This window comes from Notothenia rossii, assembly GCF_949606895.1.
Source record: "Notothenia rossii genome assembly, chromosome: 7".
In the NCBI taxonomy this organism is placed as follows: Eukaryota; Metazoa; Chordata; class Actinopteri; order Perciformes; family Nototheniidae; genus Notothenia; species Notothenia rossii.
This window is the reverse complement of record NC_136905.1, coordinates 84,723,689-84,746,686: the sequence shown is the minus strand read 5'-3', so window position 1 is coordinate 84,746,686 and position 22,998 is coordinate 84,723,689. Positions and strand designations below refer to the sequence as shown.

At 43.3% G+C, this 22,998-nt stretch overlaps 1 protein-coding gene across 1 annotated transcript in view; it reads right to left on the bottom strand.

Moving 5' to 3' along the window:
- Nucleotides 1-22,998, bottom strand: part of adgrf3a (adhesion G protein-coupled receptor F3a) — a 38,287-nt gene that overhangs the window by 992 nt on the left and 14,297 nt on the right. The window contains exons 7-15 of the mRNA XM_079693860.1: nucleotides 21,226-21,284; nucleotides 15,859-15,983; nucleotides 14,795-15,010; nucleotides 14,420-14,647; nucleotides 13,349-13,495; nucleotides 12,225-12,339; nucleotides 8,549-8,627; nucleotides 4,633-4,812; nucleotides 1,641-2,975 (exon numbers count right to left, since the gene is read on the bottom strand). Of these exons, the coding sequence (XP_079549986.1) occupies nucleotides 1,641-2,975; nucleotides 4,633-4,812; nucleotides 8,549-8,627; nucleotides 12,225-12,339; nucleotides 13,349-13,495; nucleotides 14,420-14,647; nucleotides 14,795-15,010; nucleotides 15,859-15,983; nucleotides 21,226-21,284 (2,484 nt within the window). The remainder of the gene's footprint in view (nucleotides 1-1,640; nucleotides 2,976-4,632; nucleotides 4,813-8,548; nucleotides 8,628-12,224; nucleotides 12,340-13,348; nucleotides 13,496-14,419; nucleotides 14,648-14,794; nucleotides 15,011-15,858; nucleotides 15,984-21,225; nucleotides 21,285-22,998) is intronic.

Sequence of the window (22,998 nt, the reverse complement as noted above, 5' to 3'; positions counted from 1 at the left end):
TGGCTAAGTGGATAGTGTGCTGGACTTCGAATCAGGTGGTAGCAGGTTCAAACCCCACTGCAGTCAGCATGTCGTTGCGTCCCTGAGACACTTCACCCCAAAGTGCTCCTGTGGGGATTGTCCATAGTACTGAATGTATAAAAGCGTCTAATGTAATAATGTAATTAGAAAGTTAATTACGTTTGTTAGTGCGGTGACTATTGCCACTCAATATCACCTGGGATTCACTAAACTGGGTTGAACTAATTGGACCCCTGGAATCTCCATGAACGACGAAGTTTAGCTTTTAATATCAAAGAAAACAGCGTGTTCACAGACACGAAAGACACGGTCAAAAAACTCTTGCTCTCCCAGTCACAATCAATGCACCTGTGCCAGGAGATCACATGGTGTCGCCCCATTACGCCATCTAGTGTTCAAAATAACAAACACATATCAACCATTCTAATGGGCGCAACAGTTAGTCAAGGAAATAAAGTTAGTTCATTATTATGTTAGTTAGTTTGTTTGGTAAGGAAATAAGTTAGCTAGTTAGTGAAAGGTCATCTATCAGGTTATGTTCAGGCAATAGCAGAGGTCTCAGATATATAAAACATGTCTATGAAGTGTTTTGCTCCAAACACCAAACAGATCACCCATTCTAGCCACGCCTCATATCCCTCTATTTCACTTCCTGTTTCTAAAGTGCTGATTTGGGTATAAAGCTTTAAAGAGGAGGGGTCTGAGCTCATGCGGGACCCGGCAGCTACTGTCTAAACTAAATGCTGCCGTGATGAAACGCCATATCATGGATTATCAAGGATTCTCTCTGAAACAGTATGGAGCTCAAAGGCTTTCTCTCTTGCCGGTTATACCACAAGGTGAGTTCCTTTTTACTTCCTGCTTCTTCACACACATGCTCTCCAGTACAGGTTAGCTCTGAGTGTTAGCCATGCTAATGTAAACACCGACCATATTACATCCAAAACAGTCGGGCATTGTTTCTGATAGCAACGTTTCTGATTGGGCCGTGGGTCCACATTTCAGATATGACGTCATATCGGACGCAAATCTGGATCAGCTCCGTTGTTCCCCGTTTCTTAGAGATTTGGGTACAGAGGAAAAGAGAGGGGGTTTTATTTCCTGACGCTGCGTGAGTTCCCCGACACACCGGGGACACGCCGGGGACATGCCGGGGACACACCGGGGACACACCGGGGACACACCGGGGACACACAGGGGACACACCGGGGACACACCGGGGACACACAGGGGACACACCAGGGACACACCAGGGACACACCGGGGACACACCGGGGACACATGTTGATGTAGAGAAGACATCAAAAAGTGCATTTTGAATGATAGGTCCCTTTTTAAGTAAGGAAATCCATTAGTTTGTTATTTAGCTAGTTAGTTTGACTTAGTTAGTTGATAAAATAAGTAAATTAATAAGGTATTTATTTACTTTGTTAGTGAGTTAGTTAGTTAGTTAATGTGTTTGTTTAAAAATAAAATAAATGAGTTCAACAGTTTTTATCTGAGTCAATCATTATACTAGTTAGTGTGTGACATACAAGAAAACTAATTGAACACTAAACAGTAGAATGAATACTTTCTCCTCTTAATAATATCCGGTTATGTGTAACAACCAGCGGTACCTGGAAGGCGTTGAGCAGCGTGAACAGGTAGTTCACTGTTATAGCAATGGTTCCAGATGTGAGATCCATCAACATCACAGCGAACCCAAACACCCAGGTGACTCCGAAGATGGGAGTCAGCAGAATAACCGACCGCATCACCGTGACGGCCGCCTTCTTCTCGCTCTCATTGGTCCGCTCGGCGTTCTTTGGGTGATCGAGCAGCTTCATGATCACCACCATCATGGAGAGAATGTTCACGAACACGATGATTCCCACGGGGATAAAGAAGGTGTGGATGGAGCCCTTCATGAGTCCCTCGTACAACAACCAGCAACTTTCTTTGGAGAAATACTGGCCTTCAATGCCTCCGTCATACACCAGGAACGTGATGACCACGATCAGCAGCGGGCAGACGTAGCCGAGGAACATGGAGAGTCTCAGGTAGGTCTTCTTGCTCACGTTGTGGAACAGAAAGACGGCCTGGTGAAGCAACATGCCGCTCAAACACAGCATCCAGAAGAACATGGACAGGAAGCAGAAGTGTTTCAGCACCACGAAGATACGGCACCACAACTCGGAGACGCTCTCGGGGTCCATGGACGCCAAAAAGCAGCTGTCGGCCACCAGGAGGCACAGCGAGATGTTGATGTGAGCCGTGTGGCGGAGGTACAACGTGTTGGTTTTCACCACGGAGCTCCAAACCAACGCCTCGATGATGAGGCAGATTACGAGCGAAACCACGGACACCACGAGACCAACCTGGGTGACTTGGTCGAGTCCGGCGATCTTCAGAGGATACCTTTGCATCAGGATGGCGAAGGAGGACAGATGTTTGCAGGTACAGAGTCCTTCGTCTGACGCTCCGCTCCACTCACAGCCGTCTCCAGACCAGTCTTGGGTGACGTTATCCCACGCGACGCACTTCATGAGAACGTGGGGAGGACGCTTTCTCAACAACGGGAAGCGAATCTCCACCTCCACGGACGAGGTCTTGTTCTCCATGGTCGTTGACACTACGATGCTGTTCGGTTCCAGCGTTTTGTCTTTCTGCGGTAAATACTTCTCCAGCTCTTTGAAGCCGGCCGTCTTCACCTTTCCGGGGTCGGGGCTTCTGAGGGTCACGGACACGTTGAACACCTTGTTGTAACATTTGGTGTTTTGCTTCGTGCAGTTGGTCGCCATCACCTCGATGTTTTTCTTCTTCTTCAATCGGGTCACGTTTGTGGCGTCGATCAGCTTCTCCACGGAGCTCAGGTATCTCTCCGCCAGAGAAATGTTCTCTTGGCCAGACTTCTTCGTCCACGAGTCTTTGAGAGATTCCTCCAGGAGATTACTGGAGGACTCAAAGAAGTCCTGCAAAAGAAAAGCAATCATTGAGTTATACATTGTACTTATTAAGATTTGGATTAGGAAATAGAAATAAAGGTTCTAATAGGAAAAACAGATTAACAGAATAAAATACAGACTGTGAGATTAAACACTCAACAGTAGAAGGAATACTTTTTACTGTGATTATATTCAGTTTGAAGGGACGACCAGCGGTACCTGGAAGGCGTTGAGCAGCGAGTTAGTTACTAGTTATTTAAGAAAACAAGTTAGTTAATCATGTATTCAATAAGTTAGTTATTGAGGACATAAGTTCCACGGTCCCTCAGATCCACCGCAGCCGGACTCCTATCCATTCCCACATCCACACTCTGCAGCTTTGGGGACAGAGCCTTCTCAGTGGCAGCTCCTAGGCTCTGGAATTCCCTCCCCCAAGATCTCCGTGACTCTGAGTCCCTCACAGTCTTTCAGTCCCGCCTCAAAACACATATGTTCAACTCTGCCTACCCATAAGCCCCCCTCCTCTCAATCAACTTCCTCTTGACTGCCTTTTTATTTATTTTACTATACTTACTTGTTTGCCTGTCCTTGTTTGTCTACCCTCCCTCATATTGTAAAGCGTCTTTGAGTCGTGAAAAGCGCTATATAAATAAAATGCATTATTATTATTATTATAAGTTAGTTAATCAGGTATTCATTGAGTTAGTTCATTTCTTAAGAAACAAATATTTATATCATGATAGTAACTGAATGTCATGATTATTCACAAACATGAATTCATTGTAAGTGTTTTTGTAAAGATGTAAAATACAATATGTCTCAAACCATATGTAATAATAATAATATGTAGTTTGAAATGATTCAACCATCAATTAGTACAAGCTGGAGGTGTGTCCTGATTTAGAACAGCAAGTTTAATGTGCAGGTACAACATACTAAAACCTTCCGCTTCACGATAACGTAATGATAGCGTGTTGGAAGAAGGACTCAGATCCTTTGCTTAAAGAGGGAGCTCATTATTCGGTGTTATCTGAACTGCATTGGCTGCCAGTGTCTTTTAGAATGACACATTATGTTACACGTTTTTAAAGCTCTGAATGGTTTGGCTCCCACGTCTCTCACCGAGTCTCGTTGTATGTCCCCGGACGAGCCCTGAGGTCTTCTTCAGCTTTTTAAATAAAAGTCCCCCAAATTAAAATGGTCTTTTATCACGAGAGGCCTCAGTGGACATTTTTAAACGACAGCGTATTGTTAGCCTTTAGTCTTTATTATTTACCTACTTTTATATTGTTTTATTTTGTATTGGTCGTAAAGGGTTTTATCTTATATTATTTATTTAACAGTTGAAGTTATTTTATAGGGTTTCATATTGTGCATCGATTCACTTAGTCTTGTGTCTAGAGGAAACATTATTGACTTTGTTGCTGAAAGGTCTTAACATGTGATCTGAGGGGAGTTTCTTGTTGTTAGCTACACGTGCTGTATGAGAAGTGCTACATAAATAAAGCTTCATTATTAATGTCAACATACTCTAAATAAAAGTACAGGAGTGTTATCAGCACAATCCCTTTAAAGTATCTAAAAGAAAAGGAGGGGAGAGCTGGGACGACAGTAACGTGGACATGTTTCCTTTAATGCTCAGAAAGGTCTCGATTAAGAAATGAAAATATTCTGCGTTGCTTACGTCGGCCGTGGTGTCGTTGTTGATGCTGTTGAGTTTGTTGCTCAGACTTAAGAGGACCTGGACCGAAGCGTTGAGGTTGGCGTATGAGTTTATTCTCTGCGAGTTGTTCGTGACCTGATCGAGCTGAGAAAAGACATCGGCTGCGTTTTCATCCAGAGAGCCGAGCCCGATGTCCGAGTTCTGCAACAAAAGAGAGTTCATGTCTAGAAAGCTGGAGATAACTTAAAAGGTCCCCTATCATACTGTTCCTCATCAATATATCACAGCTCTCAGATATATCCAGAGCCTGTCTCTGATTGGCTGAAACACCAAACAGATCATTGCAGCATTACCCATAATCCCCTCTGTTTCAGCCCTGTTTCCAAAGTGCTGATTCTCTGTCTGTTACTTTAGATGAAAATAAGGAGCCCCTCCCCACGCCCCTCTGAGAGACATTTGGTTACAAAGAACTCAATGGAGCTCTAGGAGGAGATTCAGGTGATAAGGGGGGGGGGGGGGGGGGGGGTTACCTTGGTTGCTGATTGGCTAATGGTTACACAAGACAAAACATCGTTATGACATCATCAAGTGGCCAAAATCTGATCAGCTCATTTTCAGACAGGTTTTTATAGAAATGGATCAAAAAGAGAGAGAATCTTTGTTCCTGAAACTTTCAGAGTCTCTTTCCACAGAGGGGACACATGTTGATGTAGAAGAGACATGAAGAAGAGGGGACACATGTTGATGTAGAAGAGACATGGAGAAGAGGGGACACATGTTGATGTAGAAGAGACATGGAGAATAGGGGACACATGTTGATGTAGATGAGACATGGAGAATAGGGGACACATGTTGATGTAGATGAGACATGAAGAAGAGGGGACACATGTTGATGTAGAAGAGACATGGAGAAGAGGGGACACATGTTGATGTAGAAGAGACATGGAGAAGAGGGGACACATGTTGATGTAGAAGAGACATGGAGAAGAGGGGACACATGGTGATGAAGAAGAGACGTGAAGAAGAGGGGACACATGTTGATGTAGAAGAGACATGAAGAAGAGGGGACACATGTTGATGTAGAAGAGACATGAGGAAGAGGGGACACATGTTGATGAAGAAGAGACATGAAGAAGAGGGGACACATGTTGATGTAGAAGAGACATGGAGAAGAGGGGACACATGTTGATGTAGAAGAGACATGGAGAAGAGGGGACACATGTTGATGTAGAAGAGACATGAAGAAGAGGGGACACATGTTGATGTAGAAGAGACATGGAGAAGAGGGGACACATGTTGATGTAGGACAGACATGAAGAAGAGGGGACACATGTTGATGTAGAAGAGACATGAGGAAGAGGGGACACATGTTGATGTAGAAGAGACATGAGGAAGAGGGGACACATGTTGATGTAGAAGAGACATGGAGAAGAGGGGACACATGTTGATGTAGAAGAGACATGGAGAAGAGGGGACACATGTTGATGTAGAAGAGACATGAAGAAGAGGGGACGCATGTTGGAGAGACATGAAGAAGAGGGGACACATGTTGATGTAGAAGAGACATGGAGAAGAGGGGACACATGTTGATGTAGAAGAGACATGAAGAAGAGGGGACACATGTTGATGTTGAAGAGACATGAAGAAGAGGGGACACATTTTGATGTAGAAGAGACATGAGGAAGAGGGGACACATGTTGATGTAGAAGAGACATGAAGAAGAGGGGACACATGTTGATGTAGAAGAGACATGAAGAAGAGGGGACACATGTTGATGTTGAAGAGACATGAAGAAGAGGGGACACATGTTGATGTAGAAGAGACATGGAGAAGAGGGGACACATGTTGATGTAGAAGAGACATGAAGAAGAGGGGACACATGTTGATGTAGAAGAGACATGAAGAAGAGGGGACACATGTTGATGTAGAAGAGACATGGAGAAGAGGGGACACATGTTGATGTAGAAGAGACATGGAGAAGAGGGGACACATGTTGATTTAGAAGAGACATGAAGAAGAGGGGACACATGTTGATGTAGAAGAGACATGAAGAAGAGGGGACACATGTTGATTTAGAAGAGACATGAAGAAGAGGGGACACATGTTGATGTAGAAGAGACATGAAGAAGAGGGGACACATTTTGATTTAGAAGAGACATGAGGAAGAGGGGACACATGTTGATGTAGAAGAGACATGAAGAAGAGGGGACACATGTTGATGTAGAAGAGACATGAAGAAGAGGGGACACATGTTGATGTTGAAGAGACATGAAGAAGAGGGGACACATGTTGATGTAGAAGAGACATGGAGAAGTGGGGACACATGTTGATGTAGAAGAGACATGAAGAAGAGGGGACACATGTTGATGTTGAAGAGACATGGAGAAGAGGGGACACGGGTTGATGTAGAAGAGACATGGAGAAGTGGGGACACATGTTGATGTAGAAGAGACATGAAGAAGAGGGGACACATGTTGATGTAGAAGAGACATGAAGAAGAGGGGACACATGTTGATGTAGAAGAGACATGGAGAAGAGGGGACACATGTTGATTTAGAAGAGACATGAAGAAGAGGGGACACATGTTGATGTAGAAGAGACATGAAGAAGAGGGGACACATTTTGATTTAGAAGAGACATGAAGAAGAGGGGACACATGTTGATGTAGAAGAGACATGAAGAAGAGGGGACACATTTTGATGTAGAAGAGACATGAGGAAGAGGGGACACATGTTGATGTAGAAGAGACATGAAGAAGAGGGGACACATGTTGATGTAGAAGAGACATGGAGAAGAGGGGACACATGTTGATTTAGAAGAGACATGAAGAAGAGGGGACACATGTTGATGTAGAAGAGACATGAAGAAGAGGGGACACATTTTGATTTAGAAGAGACATGAAGAAGAGGGGACACATGTTGATGTAGAAGAGACATGAAGAAGAGGGGACACATTTTGATGTAGAAGAGACATGAGGAAGAGGGGACACATGTTGATGTAGAAGAGACATGGAGAAGAGGGGACACATGTTGATTTAGAAGAGACATGAAGAAGAGGGGACACATGTTGATGTAGAAGAGACATGAAGAAGAGGGGACACATTTTGATTTAGAAGAGACATGAAGAAGAGGGGACACATGTTGATGTAGAAGAGACATGAAGAAGAGGGGACACATTTTGATGTAGAAGAGACATGAGGAAGAGGGGACACATGTTGATGTAGAAGAGACATGAAGAAGAGGGGACACATTTTGATGTAGAAGAGACATGAGGAAGAGGGGACACATGTTGATGTAGAAGAGACATGAAGAAGAGGGGACACATGTTGATGTAGAAGAGACATTGAGAAGAGGGGACACATGTTGATGTAGAAGAGACATGAGGAAGAGGGGACACATGTTGATGTAGAAGAGACATTGAGAAGAGGGGACACATGTTGATGTAGAAGAGACATGGAGAAGAGGGGACACATGTTGACGTAGGACAGACATGAAGAAGAGGGGACACATGTTGATGTAGAAGAGACATGGAGAAGAGGGGACACATGTTGACGTAGGACAGACATGAAGAAGAGGGGACACATGTTGATGTAGAAGAGACATGGAGAAGAGGGGACACATGTTGATGTAGAAGAGACATGAAGAAGAGGGGACACATGTTGATGTAGAAGAGACATGGAGAAGAGGGGACACATGTTGATGTAGAAGAGACATGAAGAAGAGGGGACACATGTTGATGTAGAAGAGACATGGAGAAGAGGGGACACATGTTGATGTAGAAGAGACATGAAGAAGAGGGGACACATGTTGATGTAGAAGAGACATGGAGAAGAGGGGACACATGTTGATGTAGAAGAGACAGGAAGAAGAGGATATAGGTGTCCTTTAATCAACATTGTTTTAGTGCACTCCCACAACCTGTAATATCAAAGACTCACTTCTGCATTCTTCAGCACGTAATTCAAGTCCTGATTCACACATGATGAAACTTCAGGTTCCCAAAAGGGCTCCGGATCCCTGAAACAATCAATCAATCAATCAATCAATCAATCAATCAATCAATCAATCAATCCGTTAAAGAGTACATCAGTATGTAGTGTCTCTACTTTAAAGAGTCCTCTCCTGCTAATGTTCAGGTGTATATCAGTATGTAGTATCTCTACTTTAAAGAGTCCTCTCCTGCTGATGTTCAGGTGTATATCAGTATGTAGTGTCTCTACTTTAAAGAGTCCTCTCCTGCTGATGTTCAGGTGTATATCAGTATGTAGTGTCTCTACTTTAAAGAGTCCTCTCCTGCTGATGTTCAGGTGTATATCAGTATGTAGTGTCTCTACTTTAAAGAGTCCTCTCATGCTGATGTTCAGGTGTATATCAGTATGTAGTGTCTCTACTTTAAAGAGTCCTCTCCTGCTGATGTTCAGGTGTATATCAGTATGTAGTGTCTCTACTTTAAAGAGTCCTCTCCTGCTGATGTTCAGGTGTATATCAGTATGTAGTGTCTCTACTTTAAAGAGTCCTCTCCTGCTGATGTTCAGGTGTATATCAGTATGTAGTGTCTCTACTTTAAAGAGTCCTCTCCTGCTGATGTTCAGGTGTATATCAGTATGTAGTGTCTCTACTTTAAAGAGTCCTCTCCTGCTGATGTTCAGGTGTATATCAATATGTAGTGTCTCTACTTTAAAGAGTCCTCTCCTGCTGATGTTCAGGTGTATATCAGTATGTAGTGTCTCTACTTTAAAGAGTCCTCTCCTGCTGATGTTCAGGTGTATATCAGTATGTAGTGTCTCTACTTTAAAGAGTCCTCTCCTGCTGATGTTCAGGTGTATATCAGTATGTAGTGTCTCTACTTTAAAGAGTCCTCTCATGCTGATGTTCAGGTGTATATCAGTATGTAGTGTCTCTACTTTAAAGAGTCCTCTCCTGCTGATGTTCAGGTGTATATCAGTATGTAGTGTCTCTACTTTAAAGAGTCCTCTCCTGCTGATGTTCAGGTGTATATCAGTATGTAGTGTCTCTACTTTAAAGAGTCCTCTCCTGCTGATGTTCAGGTGTATATCAGTATGTAGTGTCTCTACTTTAAAGAGTCCTCTCCTGCTGATGTTCAGGTGTATATCAGTATGTAGTGTCTCTACTTTAAAGAGTCCTCTCCTGCTGATGTTCAGGTGTATATCAATATGTAGTGTCTCTACTTTAAAGAGTCCTCTCCTGCTGATGTTCAGGTGTATATCAATATGTAGTGTCTTTACTTTAAAGAGTCCTCTCCTGCTGATGTTCAGGTGTATATCAGTATGTAGTGTCTCTACTTTAAAGAGTCCTCTCCTGCTGATGTTCAGGTGTATATCAGTATGTAGTGTCTTTACTTTAAAGAGTCCTCTCCTGCTGATGTTCAGGTGTATATCAGTATGTAGTGTCTCTACTTTAAAGAGTCCTCTCCTGCTGATGTTCAGGTGTATATCAGTATGTAGTATCTCTACTTTAAAGAGTCCTCTCCTGCTGATGTTCAGGTGTATATCAATATGTAGTGTCTCTACTTTAAAGAGTCCTCTCCTGCTGATGTTCAGATGTATATCAGTATGTAGTGTCTCTACTTTAAAGAGTCCTCTCCTGCTGATGTTCAGATGTATATCAGTATGTAGTTTCTCTACTTTAAAGAGTGCTCTCATGCTGATGTTCAGGTGTATATCAGTATGTAGTGTCTCTACTTTAAAGAGTCCTCTCCTGCTGATGTTCAGGTGTATATCAGTATGTAGTGTCTCTACTTTAAAGAGTCCTCTCCTGCTGATGTTCAGGTGTATATCAGTATGTAGTGTCTCTACTTTAAAGAGTCCTCTCCTGCTGATGTTCAGGTGTATATCAATATGTAGTGTCTCTACTTTAAAGAGTCCTCTCCTGCTGATGTTCAGATGTATATCAGTATGTAGTGTCTCTACTTTAAAGAGTCCTCTCATGCTGATGTTCAGGTGTATATATCAGTATGTAGTGTCTCTACTTTAAAGAGTCCTCTCATGCTGATGTTCAGGTGTATATCAGTATGTAGTGTCTCTACTTTAAAGAGTCCTCTCCTGCTGATGTTCAGGTGTATATCAGTATGTAGTGTCTCTACTTTAAAGAGTCCTCTCCTGCTGATGTTCAGGTGTATATCAGTATGTAGTGTCTCTACTTGAAAGAGTCCTCTCCTGCTGATGTTCAGGTGTATATCAGTATGTAGTGTCTCTACTTTAAAGAGTCCTCTCCTGCTGATGTTCAGGTGTATATCAGTATGTAGTGTCTCTACTTTAAAGAGTCCTCTCCTGCTGATGTTCAGGTATATATCAGTATGTAGTGTCTCTACTTTAAAGAGTCCTTTCCTGCTGATGTTCAGGTGTATATCAATATGTAGTGTCTCTACTTTAAAGAGTCCTCTCCTGCTGATGTTCAGATGTATATCAGTATGTAGTGTCTCTACTTTAAAGAGTCCTCTCATGCCGATGTTCAGGTGTATATCAGTATGTAGTGTCTCTACTTTAAAGAGTCCTCTCCTGCTGATGTTCAGGTGTATATCAGTATGTAGTGTCTTTACTTTAAAGAGTCCTCTCCTGCTGATGTTCAGGTGTATATCGGTACATAGTGTCTCTACTTTAAAGAGTCCTCTCTTGCTGATGTTCAGGTGTATATCGGTACATAGTGTCTCTACTTTAAAGAGTTCTCTCCTGCTGATGTTCAGGTGTATATCAGTATGTAGTGTCTCTACTTTAAAGAGTCCTCTCCTGCTGATGTTCAGGTGTATATCAGTATGTAGTGTCTCTACTTTAAAGAGTCCTCTCCTGCTGATGTTCAGGTGTATATCAGTATGTAGTGTCTCTACTTTAAAGAGTCCTCTCCTGCTGATGTTCAGGTGTATATCAGTATGTAGTGTCTCTACTTTAAAGAGTCCTCTCCTGCTGATGTTCAGGTGTATATCAGTATGTAGTGTGTCTACTTTAAAGAGTCCTCTCCTGCTGATGTTCAGGTGTATATCAGTATGTAGTGTCTCTACTTTAAAGAGTCCTCTCCTGCTGATGTTCAGGTGTATATCAGTATGTAGTGTCTCTACTTTAAAGAGTCCTCTCCTGCTGATGTTCAGGTGTATATCAGTATGTAGTGTCTCTACTTTAAAGAGTCCTCTCCTGCTGATGTTCAGGTGTATATCAGTATGTAGTGTCTCTACTTTAAAGAGTCCTCTCCTGCTGATGTTCAGGTGTATATCAGTATGTAGTGTCTCTACTTTAAAGAGTCCTCTCCTGCTGATGTTCAGGTGTATATCAGTATGTAGTGTCTCCACTTTAAAGAGTCCTCTCCTGCTGATGTTCAGGTGTATATCAGTATGTAGTGTCTCTACTTTAAAGAGTCCTCTCCTGCTGATGTTCAGGTGTATATCAGTATGTAGTGTCTCTACTTTAAAGAGTCCTCTCCTGCTGATGTTCAGGTGTATATCAGTATGTAGTGTCTCTACTTTAAAGAGTCCTCTCCTGCTTATGTTCAGGTGTATATCAGTATGTAGTGTCTCTACTTTAAAGAGTCCTCTCCTGCTGATGTTCAGGTGTATATCAGTATGTAGTGTCTCTACTTTAAAGAGTCCTCTCTGTCTATCAGTACCCCTTTGTGCATGCCCTCGTTCTGTGTCCAGTCGCTCCTTTGCATTTTAATCTGCCGGTGAATCCAACTTTGGTGTTGCCCCAATCTCCTTCAGCCGGACAGAACTTATCATCTTCTGTTTAAACAAGAACATTTAATAATATTAATCTTTAAATCGACATAATTACTCTAAATATAACTCATTCATACATTTAATAACATTTTTTGCAGTGCACTGCCACAACCTTCTGAAATGTACCAAAGAAATATGAATTCTTAATAACGAATCAATACATTTTAAATATTTCACCGACAGCTCCTGAAATCTACTTAACACAATTATCCAATATCTAAAGTAATTTAGATCAAATTTGAACTAGTGGACATTGCACTGATTAACAATGTCTTTATTTACTATTTATAGCATCTGTATTCATCTATATATTTCTGCACCTTAAATTCGTTCTGTAAATTAATTGAAAACGATGCGCTTTATTACCATTTGCACTTTCTGGTTGGATGCAAACTGCATTTCGTTGAACTTGAATCTAAATCAAAAGACTTGTAGTATTTTTACATTTCAGAACGACTACTTGAACCCAAATAAAGACCTGAGTACTAGAACCTCAAAAAGACTGTTGTGTCTCGTCAGTTCTTTGATCCTTGTTTATTTGTATTAGTATTATTTCTCGGTTAAGTTGATATTGTCAAGTCCGCGTCCGCTAACCCTTTTGTTGTCAGTCATTTCCTGTTTCACTTTGGTCATCTCCTCTCTCATTTCAGTTAGTTCGACTCCTACCCATGTGTGTTTTTCCCTGACCTGATTACCTGCCCCGCCCTTATTGTTTGCGAGCCCCTCGTGTGTGTATTTAATCTGGGTTTTCTCTGTGCCAAGTGTCAGATTGTTCCGAGCCTTAGAGTCGAGTCTTGTTATTCGTGAATTGTCAGCCAGTTGATATCTGTGCTCGAGTAAGTTTAAGTTAGTATTTAGTAAGTCCATGTTTACTATGAGTGTTTGTATTGCCTCGCAAATCACCTAAAGTAAATTCCTTTTTTGAACCGTCCTTTCGTCTGGAGTCGTGCATTCGGGTCTTATCATTTCATCGTGTGCCCCAGTCGTAACAATGACCATATGTTAAACCTACCGTATATGATGTTGATATTCACTTTCGCTGATCTAGTTTCATTGCAGCGGTTCATAAAGTTGCACGTGACTGTAGGGAGCCCGGATTTTTTACAGGTGACGGTCGCATCGGCTGTAAACGTTTTCACAGTTTCTTCAGAAGGAACCGCTGAAATCACAGGAAGTCAGTTTCAACAAGAATCCATGGAAATTCATGGGAAAAAAAGCCCTTCATTTGTTTTTAAAATGTTTTGCATTTCCATGTTTTAATTTTCATAATATTCCACATTTTGGAAATTACATTTACAGAAGATTCTACATTTGAATTTTTCTATTTTAAAGATCTGATACATTTTTGTGAAATTATGATTTATTTTTCAGAATCTTTGACTTTTTGTCAGAATTTTCTTTCTTTTTTGTCAATTTGAATTTTTTTTCTGATTTTGTTTTTAAATGTTCACGATATTCCAAATTTGGGAAATTACATTTTACAGAAGAAGATTCCAAATGTAAATGTTCTTTTTAAAGATCTGATCCTAAAAAAAAATGTCCCCCGAAATTTTAGATTAAAGTAAGAATTTCGACTTTTTTATTTCAGAATTTCGACTTTTTTATTTCAGAATTTTGACTTTTTATTTCAGAATTTTGACTTTTTTTGTCATAATTTGTACTTAATATAACGATCAGTAGGCCTACGTTATATAAGGATGAGCTTTTGAGGGCACTTTGAGGTCCCCACAATCATCTTTGCAATGTTTTTATTTTATTCTTTGTAATATCCACATTTACATCCTTTTCAATATTTAGAGAATCTTCCCCAAAATCTGCACTTCCATTGAAACGAATGGGAAAAAATGCTAACAATTTTTTTCCCTCAAAGCTTTTTGGCATATTTTACAATTTCTTTTAGATTAAAATGTCCAATATTTCCATCTTTTAATTTTCATAATATTTAACATTTTATACATGCTTTTTTATAACTGACCAAGAGTAAGGATTTAGATTTTTTTAAATGAATTTTGACTATCTTTTCGATATTTAGATATGTTTTGCACTTCCATTGAAATGAATGGGAAGAAGATGATGGAGTTACCATTGAAGAGGTTTTCGTGGGACCACGTCACCGTGTAGTTTTCCGTGTTTTTCTCGATCTCACATATCACTTTCACGCTCAGAGCTGCATCCGGCGAATCACATTTCGGGAACCCCGGCTCGGTGCTGATGAGGATGTCTGGCAGGAGGGCGAGGTCCATCAGAGCGCTGGCTTGGTGGGAAATGGAGAGCTCGTTCTTCTTCTGATGATAGGCACATGAATAGACGCCTAAAAAAAAAAATGCATATGTAATTGTTTTGTTTTTTTAAATGCCATTTTATAATATGTTTCTTAATGCTCTTAATGTCTTTCATTTCTGTAAAGCGCTTTGAATTGAAACTTGCCTTGCAATATGTAAATAAAGTAAAAACGAACCTTCCCAGAGTTCAGAGATTTTGAGGAGCTGGACGGTGGTTTCTTTCGGTTCAGTAGACACTAAGGCCTCGGTGCCGTTAAAAATCTCCGTCACCCTCCGGTCTCGGCTCAGCTGCCAGACCGGCAGTGTGTCCAGGGGCTCCTGTAACGTACAGCTAAGAAGGGGCTTCGCTGAGAAACACACCGGGCTGGCAGGCATGGTTAACTTGATGACACCTGCAGAAAAACAATAATCACAAACTACTCAAACTGCTTTGGGAGATTTAAAAAAATAAATGTTTTGCATTTTTTGTTTTTACGATATTCCACTGTTTTTTCTAGAAATAATTAATCAATTTTTTTCAGCCTTTTTTCCTAAAGAAGATTATAAAAAATCTCTAAATCTGAAACGGTCCAAATTCAGACTTTTTTCGCTAAATCTAGATTTTATCTCACAAGTTTTACTTTTGTTAGGAAGACTATTTTTTATCAGAATTTAGATTTGATGTCAGAATTTCTAATTTTTTAGAATTAGCAGGATTTTGACTTTTACCTCAGATTTTTCTTGTCGATGCGTCAAGTCTTTAAAAGGGTGGGATTTTGAGGGAACTTTTTTCAAACAAACATTTTTGTAATCTTTAAATATAATTTTTTTATTTGTGCAATTTCCACATTTAGATTTGTTTGCAATATTTAAAATGTAAGAATATAATTTCCCTCAAAGCTTTTTGACCTATTTCACATTTTTAGCTTTTCCTTTTGATATTTAATTGAATTGTCTTTTTTCAATTGAAATAATTTCAGATTTTTTTGTAATTGTATGCGTCTCGACTCAGACCTTTTTAAAAAAAGATTTCACAACTTCTCTAAATATTTGCATTTAGACTTTTTTGCAATATTCAAAAAAAGATTCCACTTACAGTCAAAGCTGTTTGCCCTATTTCACATTATTCAATATTCCGGCTTCAAAATGCTGAAAAACTACTGGCCTGATCTTCATGAAACTTGGTGGAAGTGTGACGCATTGGGGGAGGAATACATCCTTACATTTTGGATGTGAGATTTCCCACTGGCTGAACAGGTACCTGAACTCTCCAGATCCAGAGATGCATTCACATTTCTGGTCAGTTGATCTGATTTGTCGACCAAGTCTTTTTGTCCGATTTTTTGAGCAACGGTCAACGCAAACTCAACGATGACGCTCCCAACCCTTCAGTGAAGAAAACGTAAGATGTCAGTCTCATATTAAATACAAAAACAACAAAACACTATTTGATAATTTTCAGAATTCAGACTTTTTCCTCAGAATTTTGAATTTTTTCTCAGATTTTTGCCTGTAGATGTATCTGTGGGGACTTCTGAAGCAAATAGAAACAAGACTCAGAGAGACACGAGGAGAGCTGGAGCTCTGATGGAGTCAGGACTCAGAGAGACACGAGGAGAGCTGGAGCTCAGGACTCAGAGAGACACGAGGAGAGCTGGAGCTCAGGACTCAGAGAGACACGAGGAGAGCTGGAGCTCTGATGGAGTCAGGACTCAGAGAGACACGAGGAGAGCTGGAGCTCAGATGGAGTCAGGACTCAGAGACACGAGGAGAGCTGGAGCTCTGATGGAGTCAGGACTCAGAGACACGAGGAGAGCTGGAGCTCTGATGGAGTCAGGACTCAGAGAGACACGAGGAGAGCTGGAGCTCTGATGGAGTCAGGACTCAGAGAGACACGAGGAGAGCTGGAGCTCAGGACTCAGAGAGACACGAGGAGAGCTGGAGCTCAGGACTCAGAGAGACACGAGGAGAGCTGGAGCTCTGATGGAGTCAGGACTCAGAGAGACACGAGGAGAGCTGGAGCTCAGATGGAGTCAGGACTCAGAGACACGAGGAGAGCTGGAGCTCTGATGGAGTCAGGACTCAGAGACACGAGGAGAGCTGGAGCTCTGATGGAGTCAGGACTCAGAGAGACACGAGGAGAGCTGGAGCTCTGATGGAGTCAGGACTCAGAGAGACACAAAGAGAGCTGGAGCTCTGATGGAGTCAGGACTCAGAGAGACACGAGGAGAGCTGGAGCTCTGATGGAGTCAGGACTCAGAGAGACACGAGGAGAGCTGGAGCTCAGATGGAGTCAGGACTCAGAGACACGAGGAGAGCTGGAGCTCTGATGGAGTCAGGACTCAGAGACACGAGGAGAGCTGGAGCTCTGATGGAGTCAGGACTCAGAGAGACACGAGGAGAGCTGGAGCTCTGATGGAGTCAGGACTCAGAGAGACACAAAGAGAGCTGGAGCTCTGATGGAGTCAGGACTCAGAGAGACACGAGGAGAGCTGGAGCTCAGATGGAGTCAGGACTCAGAGAGACAAGAGGAGAGCTGGAGCTCTGATGGAGTCAGGACTCAGAGAGACACGAGGAGAGCTGGAGCTCAGATGGAGTCAGGACTCAGAGAGACACGAGGAGAGCTGGAGCTCTGATGGAGTCAGGACTCAGAGAGACACGAGGAGAGCTGGAGCTCAGATGGAGTCAGGACTCAGAGAGACACGAGGAGAGCTGGAGCTCAGATGGAGTCAGGACTCAGAGAGACACGAGGAGAGCTGGAGCTCTGATGGAGTCAGGACTCAGAGAGACACGAGGAGAGCTGGAGCTCTGATGGAGTCAGGACTCAGAGACACGAGGAGAGCTGGAGCTCTGATGGAGTCAGGACTCAAAGAGACACGAGGAGAGCTGGAGCTCTGATGGAGTCAGGACTCAAAGAGACACGAGGAGAGCTGGAGCTCAGATGGAGTCAGGACTCAAAGAGACACGAGGAGAGCTGGAGCTCTGATGGAGTCAGGACTCAAAGAGACACGAGGAGAGCTGGAGCTCTGATGGAGTCAGGACTCAAAGAGACACGAGGAGAGCTGGAGCTCAGATGGAGTCAGGACTCAGAGAGACACGAGGAGAGCTGGAGCTCTGATGGAGTCAGGACTCAGAGAGACACGAGGAGAGCTGGAGCTCTGATGGAGTCAGGACTCAGAGAGACACGAGGAGAGCTGGAGCTCTGATGGAGTCAGGACTCAGAGAGACACGAGGAGAGCTGGAGCTCTGATGGAGTCAGGACTCAGAGAGACACGAGGAGAGCTGGAGCTCTGATGGAGTCAGGACTCAGAGAGACACGAGGAGAGCTGGAGCTCTGATGGAGTCAGGACTCAAAGAGACACGAGGAGAGCTGGAGCTCTGATGGAGTCAGGACTCAGAGAGACACGAGGAGAGCTGGAGCTCTGATGGAGTCAGGACTCAGAGACACGAGGAGAGCTGGAGCTCTGATGGAGTCAGGACTCAGAGAGACACGAGGAGAGCTGGAGCTCTGATGGAGTCAGGACTCAGAGAGACACGAGGAGAGCTGGAGCTCTGATGGAGTCAGGACTCAGAGAGACACGAGGAGAGCTGGAGCTCTGATGGAGTCAGGACTCAGAGACACGAGGAGAGCTGGAGCTTTGAGGGCAAACACTGACGGTTTATTTGGAGTTACGGCCGGAGAATTCACAAAACATGTGGAGTGTCACGAGTTGACAAAGCGGTTGCCAAACCAATTCTGAAGAAATCTTTTTGCAGCTCCAGGTTTTAACTAGTTCGGAGGGGTAATAATCAACATTCTTCATCAGTGAGACTAAACATTATGGACCCTGAATCTAACTCTCGTCCATAGGAAAGAATGTGCTCCAGGGAACCTTCGTCCCTGAATAGAAAACTACCTCATGGCGGCTTGTGCTCTGTCATAGACTGGCAACAACAATACCCCAGCTGCCCCTCCTTAAGAGAGATAGCAGCAATACCCCAGCTGCCCCTCCTAAAGAGAGATAGCAGCAATACCCCAGCTGCCCCTCCTCAAGAGAGATAGCAGCAATACCCCAGCTGCCCCTCCTAAAGAGAGATAGCAGCAATACCCCAGCTGCCCCTCCTCAAGAGAGATAGCAGCAATACCCCAGCTGCCCCTCCTAAAGAGAGAGAGCAGCAATACCCCAGCTGCCCCTCCTAAAGAGAGATAGCAGCAATACCCCAGCTGCCCCTCCTCAAGAGAGATAGCAGCAATACCCCAGCTGCCCCTCCTAAAGAGAGATAGCAGCAATACCCCAGCTGCCCCTCCTCAAGAGAGATACCAGCAATACCCCAGCTGCCCCTCCTCAAGAGAGATACCAGCAATACCCCAGCTGCCCCTCCTCAAGAGAGATAGCAGCAATACCCCAGCTGCCCCTCCTCAAGAGAGATACCAGCAATACCCCAGATGCCCCTCCTTAAGAGAGATACAGCAATACCCCAGCTGCCCCTCCTAAAGAGAGATAGCAGCAATACCCCAGCTGCCCCTCCTCAAGAGAGATACCAGCAATACCCCACCTGCCCCTCCTCAAGAGAGATAGCAGCAATACCCCAGCTGCCCCTCCTCAAGAGAGATACCAGCAATACCCCACCTGCCCCTCCTCAAGAGAGATACCAGCAATACCCCAGCTGCCCCTCCTCAAGAGAGAGAGCAGCAATACCCCAGCTGCCCCTCCTTAAGAGAGATAGCAGCAATACCCCAGCTGCCCCTCCTAAAGAGAGATACCAGCAATACCCCAGCTGCCCCTCCTAAAGAGAGAGAGCAGCAATACCCCAGCTGCCCCTCCTCAAGAGAGATAGCAGCAATACCCCAGCTGCCCCTCCTCAAGAGAGATAGCAGCAATACCCCAGCTGCCCCTCCTAAAGAGAGAGAGCAGCAATACCCCAGCTGCCCCTCCTCAAGAGAGATAGCAGCAATACCCCAGCTGCCCCTCCTCAAGAGAGATAGCAGCAATACCCCAGCTGCCCCTCCTCAAGAGAGATACCAGCAATACCCCAGATGCCCCTCCTAAAGAGAGATAGCAGCAATACCCCAGCTGCCCCTCCTCAAGAGAGATAGCAGCAATACCCCACCTGCCCCTCCTCAAGAGAGATAGCAGCAATACCCCAGCTTCCCCTCCTCAAGAGAGATAGCAGCAATACCCCAGCTGCCCCTCCTCAAGAGAGATACCAGCAATACCCCAGATGCCCCTCCTAAAGAGAGATAGCAGCAATACCCCAGCTGCCCCTCCTCAAGAGAGATAGCAGCAATACCCCACCTGCCCCTCCTCAAGAGAGATAGCAGCAATACCCCAGCTGCCCCTCCTAAAGAGAGATACAGCAATACCCCAGCTGCCCCTCCTAAAGAGAGATAGCAGCAATACCCCAGATGCCCCTCCTAAAGAGAGATAGCAGCAATACCCCAGCTGCCCCTCCTCAAGAGAGATAGCAGCAATACCCCACCTGCCCCTCCTCAAGAGAGATAGCAGCAATACCCCAGCTTCCCCTCCTCAAGAGAGATAGCAGCAATACCCCAGCTGCCCCTCCTCAAGAGAGATACCAGCAATACCCCAGATGCCCCTCCTAAAGAGAGATAGCAGCAATACCCCAGCTGCCCCTCCTCAAGAGAGATAGCAGCAATACCCCACCTGCCCCTCCTCAAGAGAGATAGCAGCAATACCCCAGCTGCCCCTCCTAAAGAGAGATACAGCAATACCCCAGCTGCCCCTCCTAAAGAGAGATAGCAGCAATACCCCAGCTTCCCCTCCTCAAGAGAGATACAGCAATACCCCAGCTGCCCCTCCTAAAGAGAGATACCAGCAATACCCCAGCTGCCCCTCCTCAAGAGAGAGAGCAGCAATACCCCAGCTGCCCCTCCTTAAGAGAGAGAGCAGCAATACCCCAGCTGCCCCTCCTAAAGAGAGATAGCAGCAATACCCCAGCTGCCCCTCCTCAAGAGAGATACCAGCAATACCCCAGCTTCCCCTCCTCAAGAGAGATAGCAGCAATACCCCAGCTGCCCCTCCTAAAGAGAGAGATAGCAGCAATACCCCAGCTGCCCCTCCTCAAGAGAGATAGCAGCAATACCCCAGCTGCCCCTCCTCAAGAGAGATAGCAGCAATACCCCAGCTGCCCCTCCTCAAGAGAGATAGCAGCAATACCCCAGCTGCCCCTCCTAAAGAGAGATAGCAGCAATACCCCAGCTGCCCCTCCTAAAGAGAGATAGCAGCAATACCCCAGCTGCCCCTCCTAAAGAGAGAGATAGCAGCAATACCCCAGCTGCCCCTCCTCAAGAGAGAGATAGCAGCAATACCCCAGCTGCCCCTCCTCAAGAGAGATAGCAGCAATACCCCAGCTGCCCCTCCTCAAGAGAGAGAGAGCAGCCGAACACCAGGCCGTAGACCTGTGCCGTGGGAAAGGAGACGGTGAGAGGAGAAAACGATGAACTGGGTCGAAGGTTGAAAACCTAAGCTAATTATTCCCAAACAGAATCAAGTCTTAAACACCTTTTTAAAGAATGGGATTTTGATTTTCAAACAAACATTTTTGCAATCTATACAGTTATTTTTTATTGTCATATTTAATACAAAAACAAACAAACACTATTTGATTTAGTAAACCAAGCAGGCACCTGTATCTGGTGATGCTTAACGTGTCAAATCCCGGCAAAGTGCTGTACACCTTCTTCATCTGCAGGGCGACCAATCAATCACAAATCAATCACAAATCAGTCACAAATCAATAAACATCATTCCTCATGTACTTCATAATATTCTGCTTACATGGTGTTCACAGAAAATTGGCCATTTAATAGTGTTTTTATTCAATCTGTATCTGTACATTTTGTACATCTGTATATTTTTCATACTCTGGTTGATTTCAATTTCAATTTTGAGATGATTTTATTTTAGAATTGTTTATTTCTACTCTTTTAATTGTTTATTATGTTCAATGCCTTGTTTTGTGTTATGCTGCTGCAACAAAAGAAAATCCCAAGCTCAATATTTACGCTCCATGTCTTCTTAGTGCAAAGAAAACATCCAGGAGTTTATTTTAATAAGTTTGTCTGTGTCTGCAGATTTCTCTCATTAGCATTAGCATTAGCATTAGCATTAGATAAAAGCCTTATTTGCATATTTAAAACGTGTAATATTAAATAAATTGGTGTATTTCTGTCTTGTAAATTAGTGGATTTCCGTCTTGTAAATTAGTGGATTTCCGTCTTGTAAATTGGTGTATTTCCGTCTTGTAAATTGGTGTATTTCCGTCTTGTAAATTAGTGGATTTCCGTCTTGTAAATTAGTGGATTTCCGTCTTGTAAATTGGTGTATTTCCGTCTTGTAAATTAGTGGATTTCCGTCTTGTAAATTGGTGGATTTCTGTCTTGTAAATTAGTGGATTTCCGTCTTGTAAATTGGTGGATTTCTGTCTTGTAAATTGGTGTATTTCCGTCTTGTAAATTGGTGTATTTCCGTCTTGTAAATTAGTGGATTTCCGTCTTGTAAATTAGTGGATTTCCGTCTTGTAAATTGGTGTATTTCCGTCTTGTAAATTAGTGGATTTCCGTCTTGTAAATTGGTGGATTTCTGTCTTGTAAATTAGTGGATTTCCGTCTTGTAAATTGGTGGATTTCTGTCTTGTAAATTAGTGGATTTCCGTCTTGTAAATTAGTGGATTTCCGTCTTGTAAATTAGTGGATTTCCGTCTTGTAAATCGGTGTATTTCCGTCTTGTAAATCGGTGTATTTCCGTCTTGTAAATTGGTGTATTTCCGTCTTGTAAATTAGTGGATTTCTGTCTTGTAAATCGGTGTATTTCCGTCTTGTAAATTAGTGGATTTCCGTCTTGTAAATTGGTGGATTTCCGTCTTGTAAATTAGTGGATTTCCGTCTTGTAAATTGGTGTATTTCCGTCTTGTAAATTAGTGGATTTCCGTCTTGTAAATTGGTGGATTTCTGTCTCGTAAATTGGTGGATTTCTGTCTCGTAAATTAGTGGATTTCCGTCTTGTAAATCGGTGTATTTCTGTCTTGTAAATTGGTGGATTTCCGTCTTGTAAATTAGTGGATTTCCGTCTTGTAAATTAGTGGATTTCCGTCTTGTAAATTAGTGGATTTCCGTCTTGTAAATTGGTGGATTTCCGTCTTGTAAATTAGTGGATTTCCGTCTTGTAAATTGGTGTATTTCTGTCTCGTAAATCGGTGTATTTCCGTCTTGTAAATTGGTGGATTTCTGTCTCGTAAATCGGTGTATTTCCGTCTTGTAAATTGGTGGATTTCTGTCTCGTAAATCGGTGTATTTCCGTCTTGTAAATTGGTGGATTTCTGTCTCGTAAATCGGTGGATTTCCGTCTTGTAAATTGGTGGATTTCTGTCTCGTAAATTAGTGGATTTCCGTCTTGTAAAT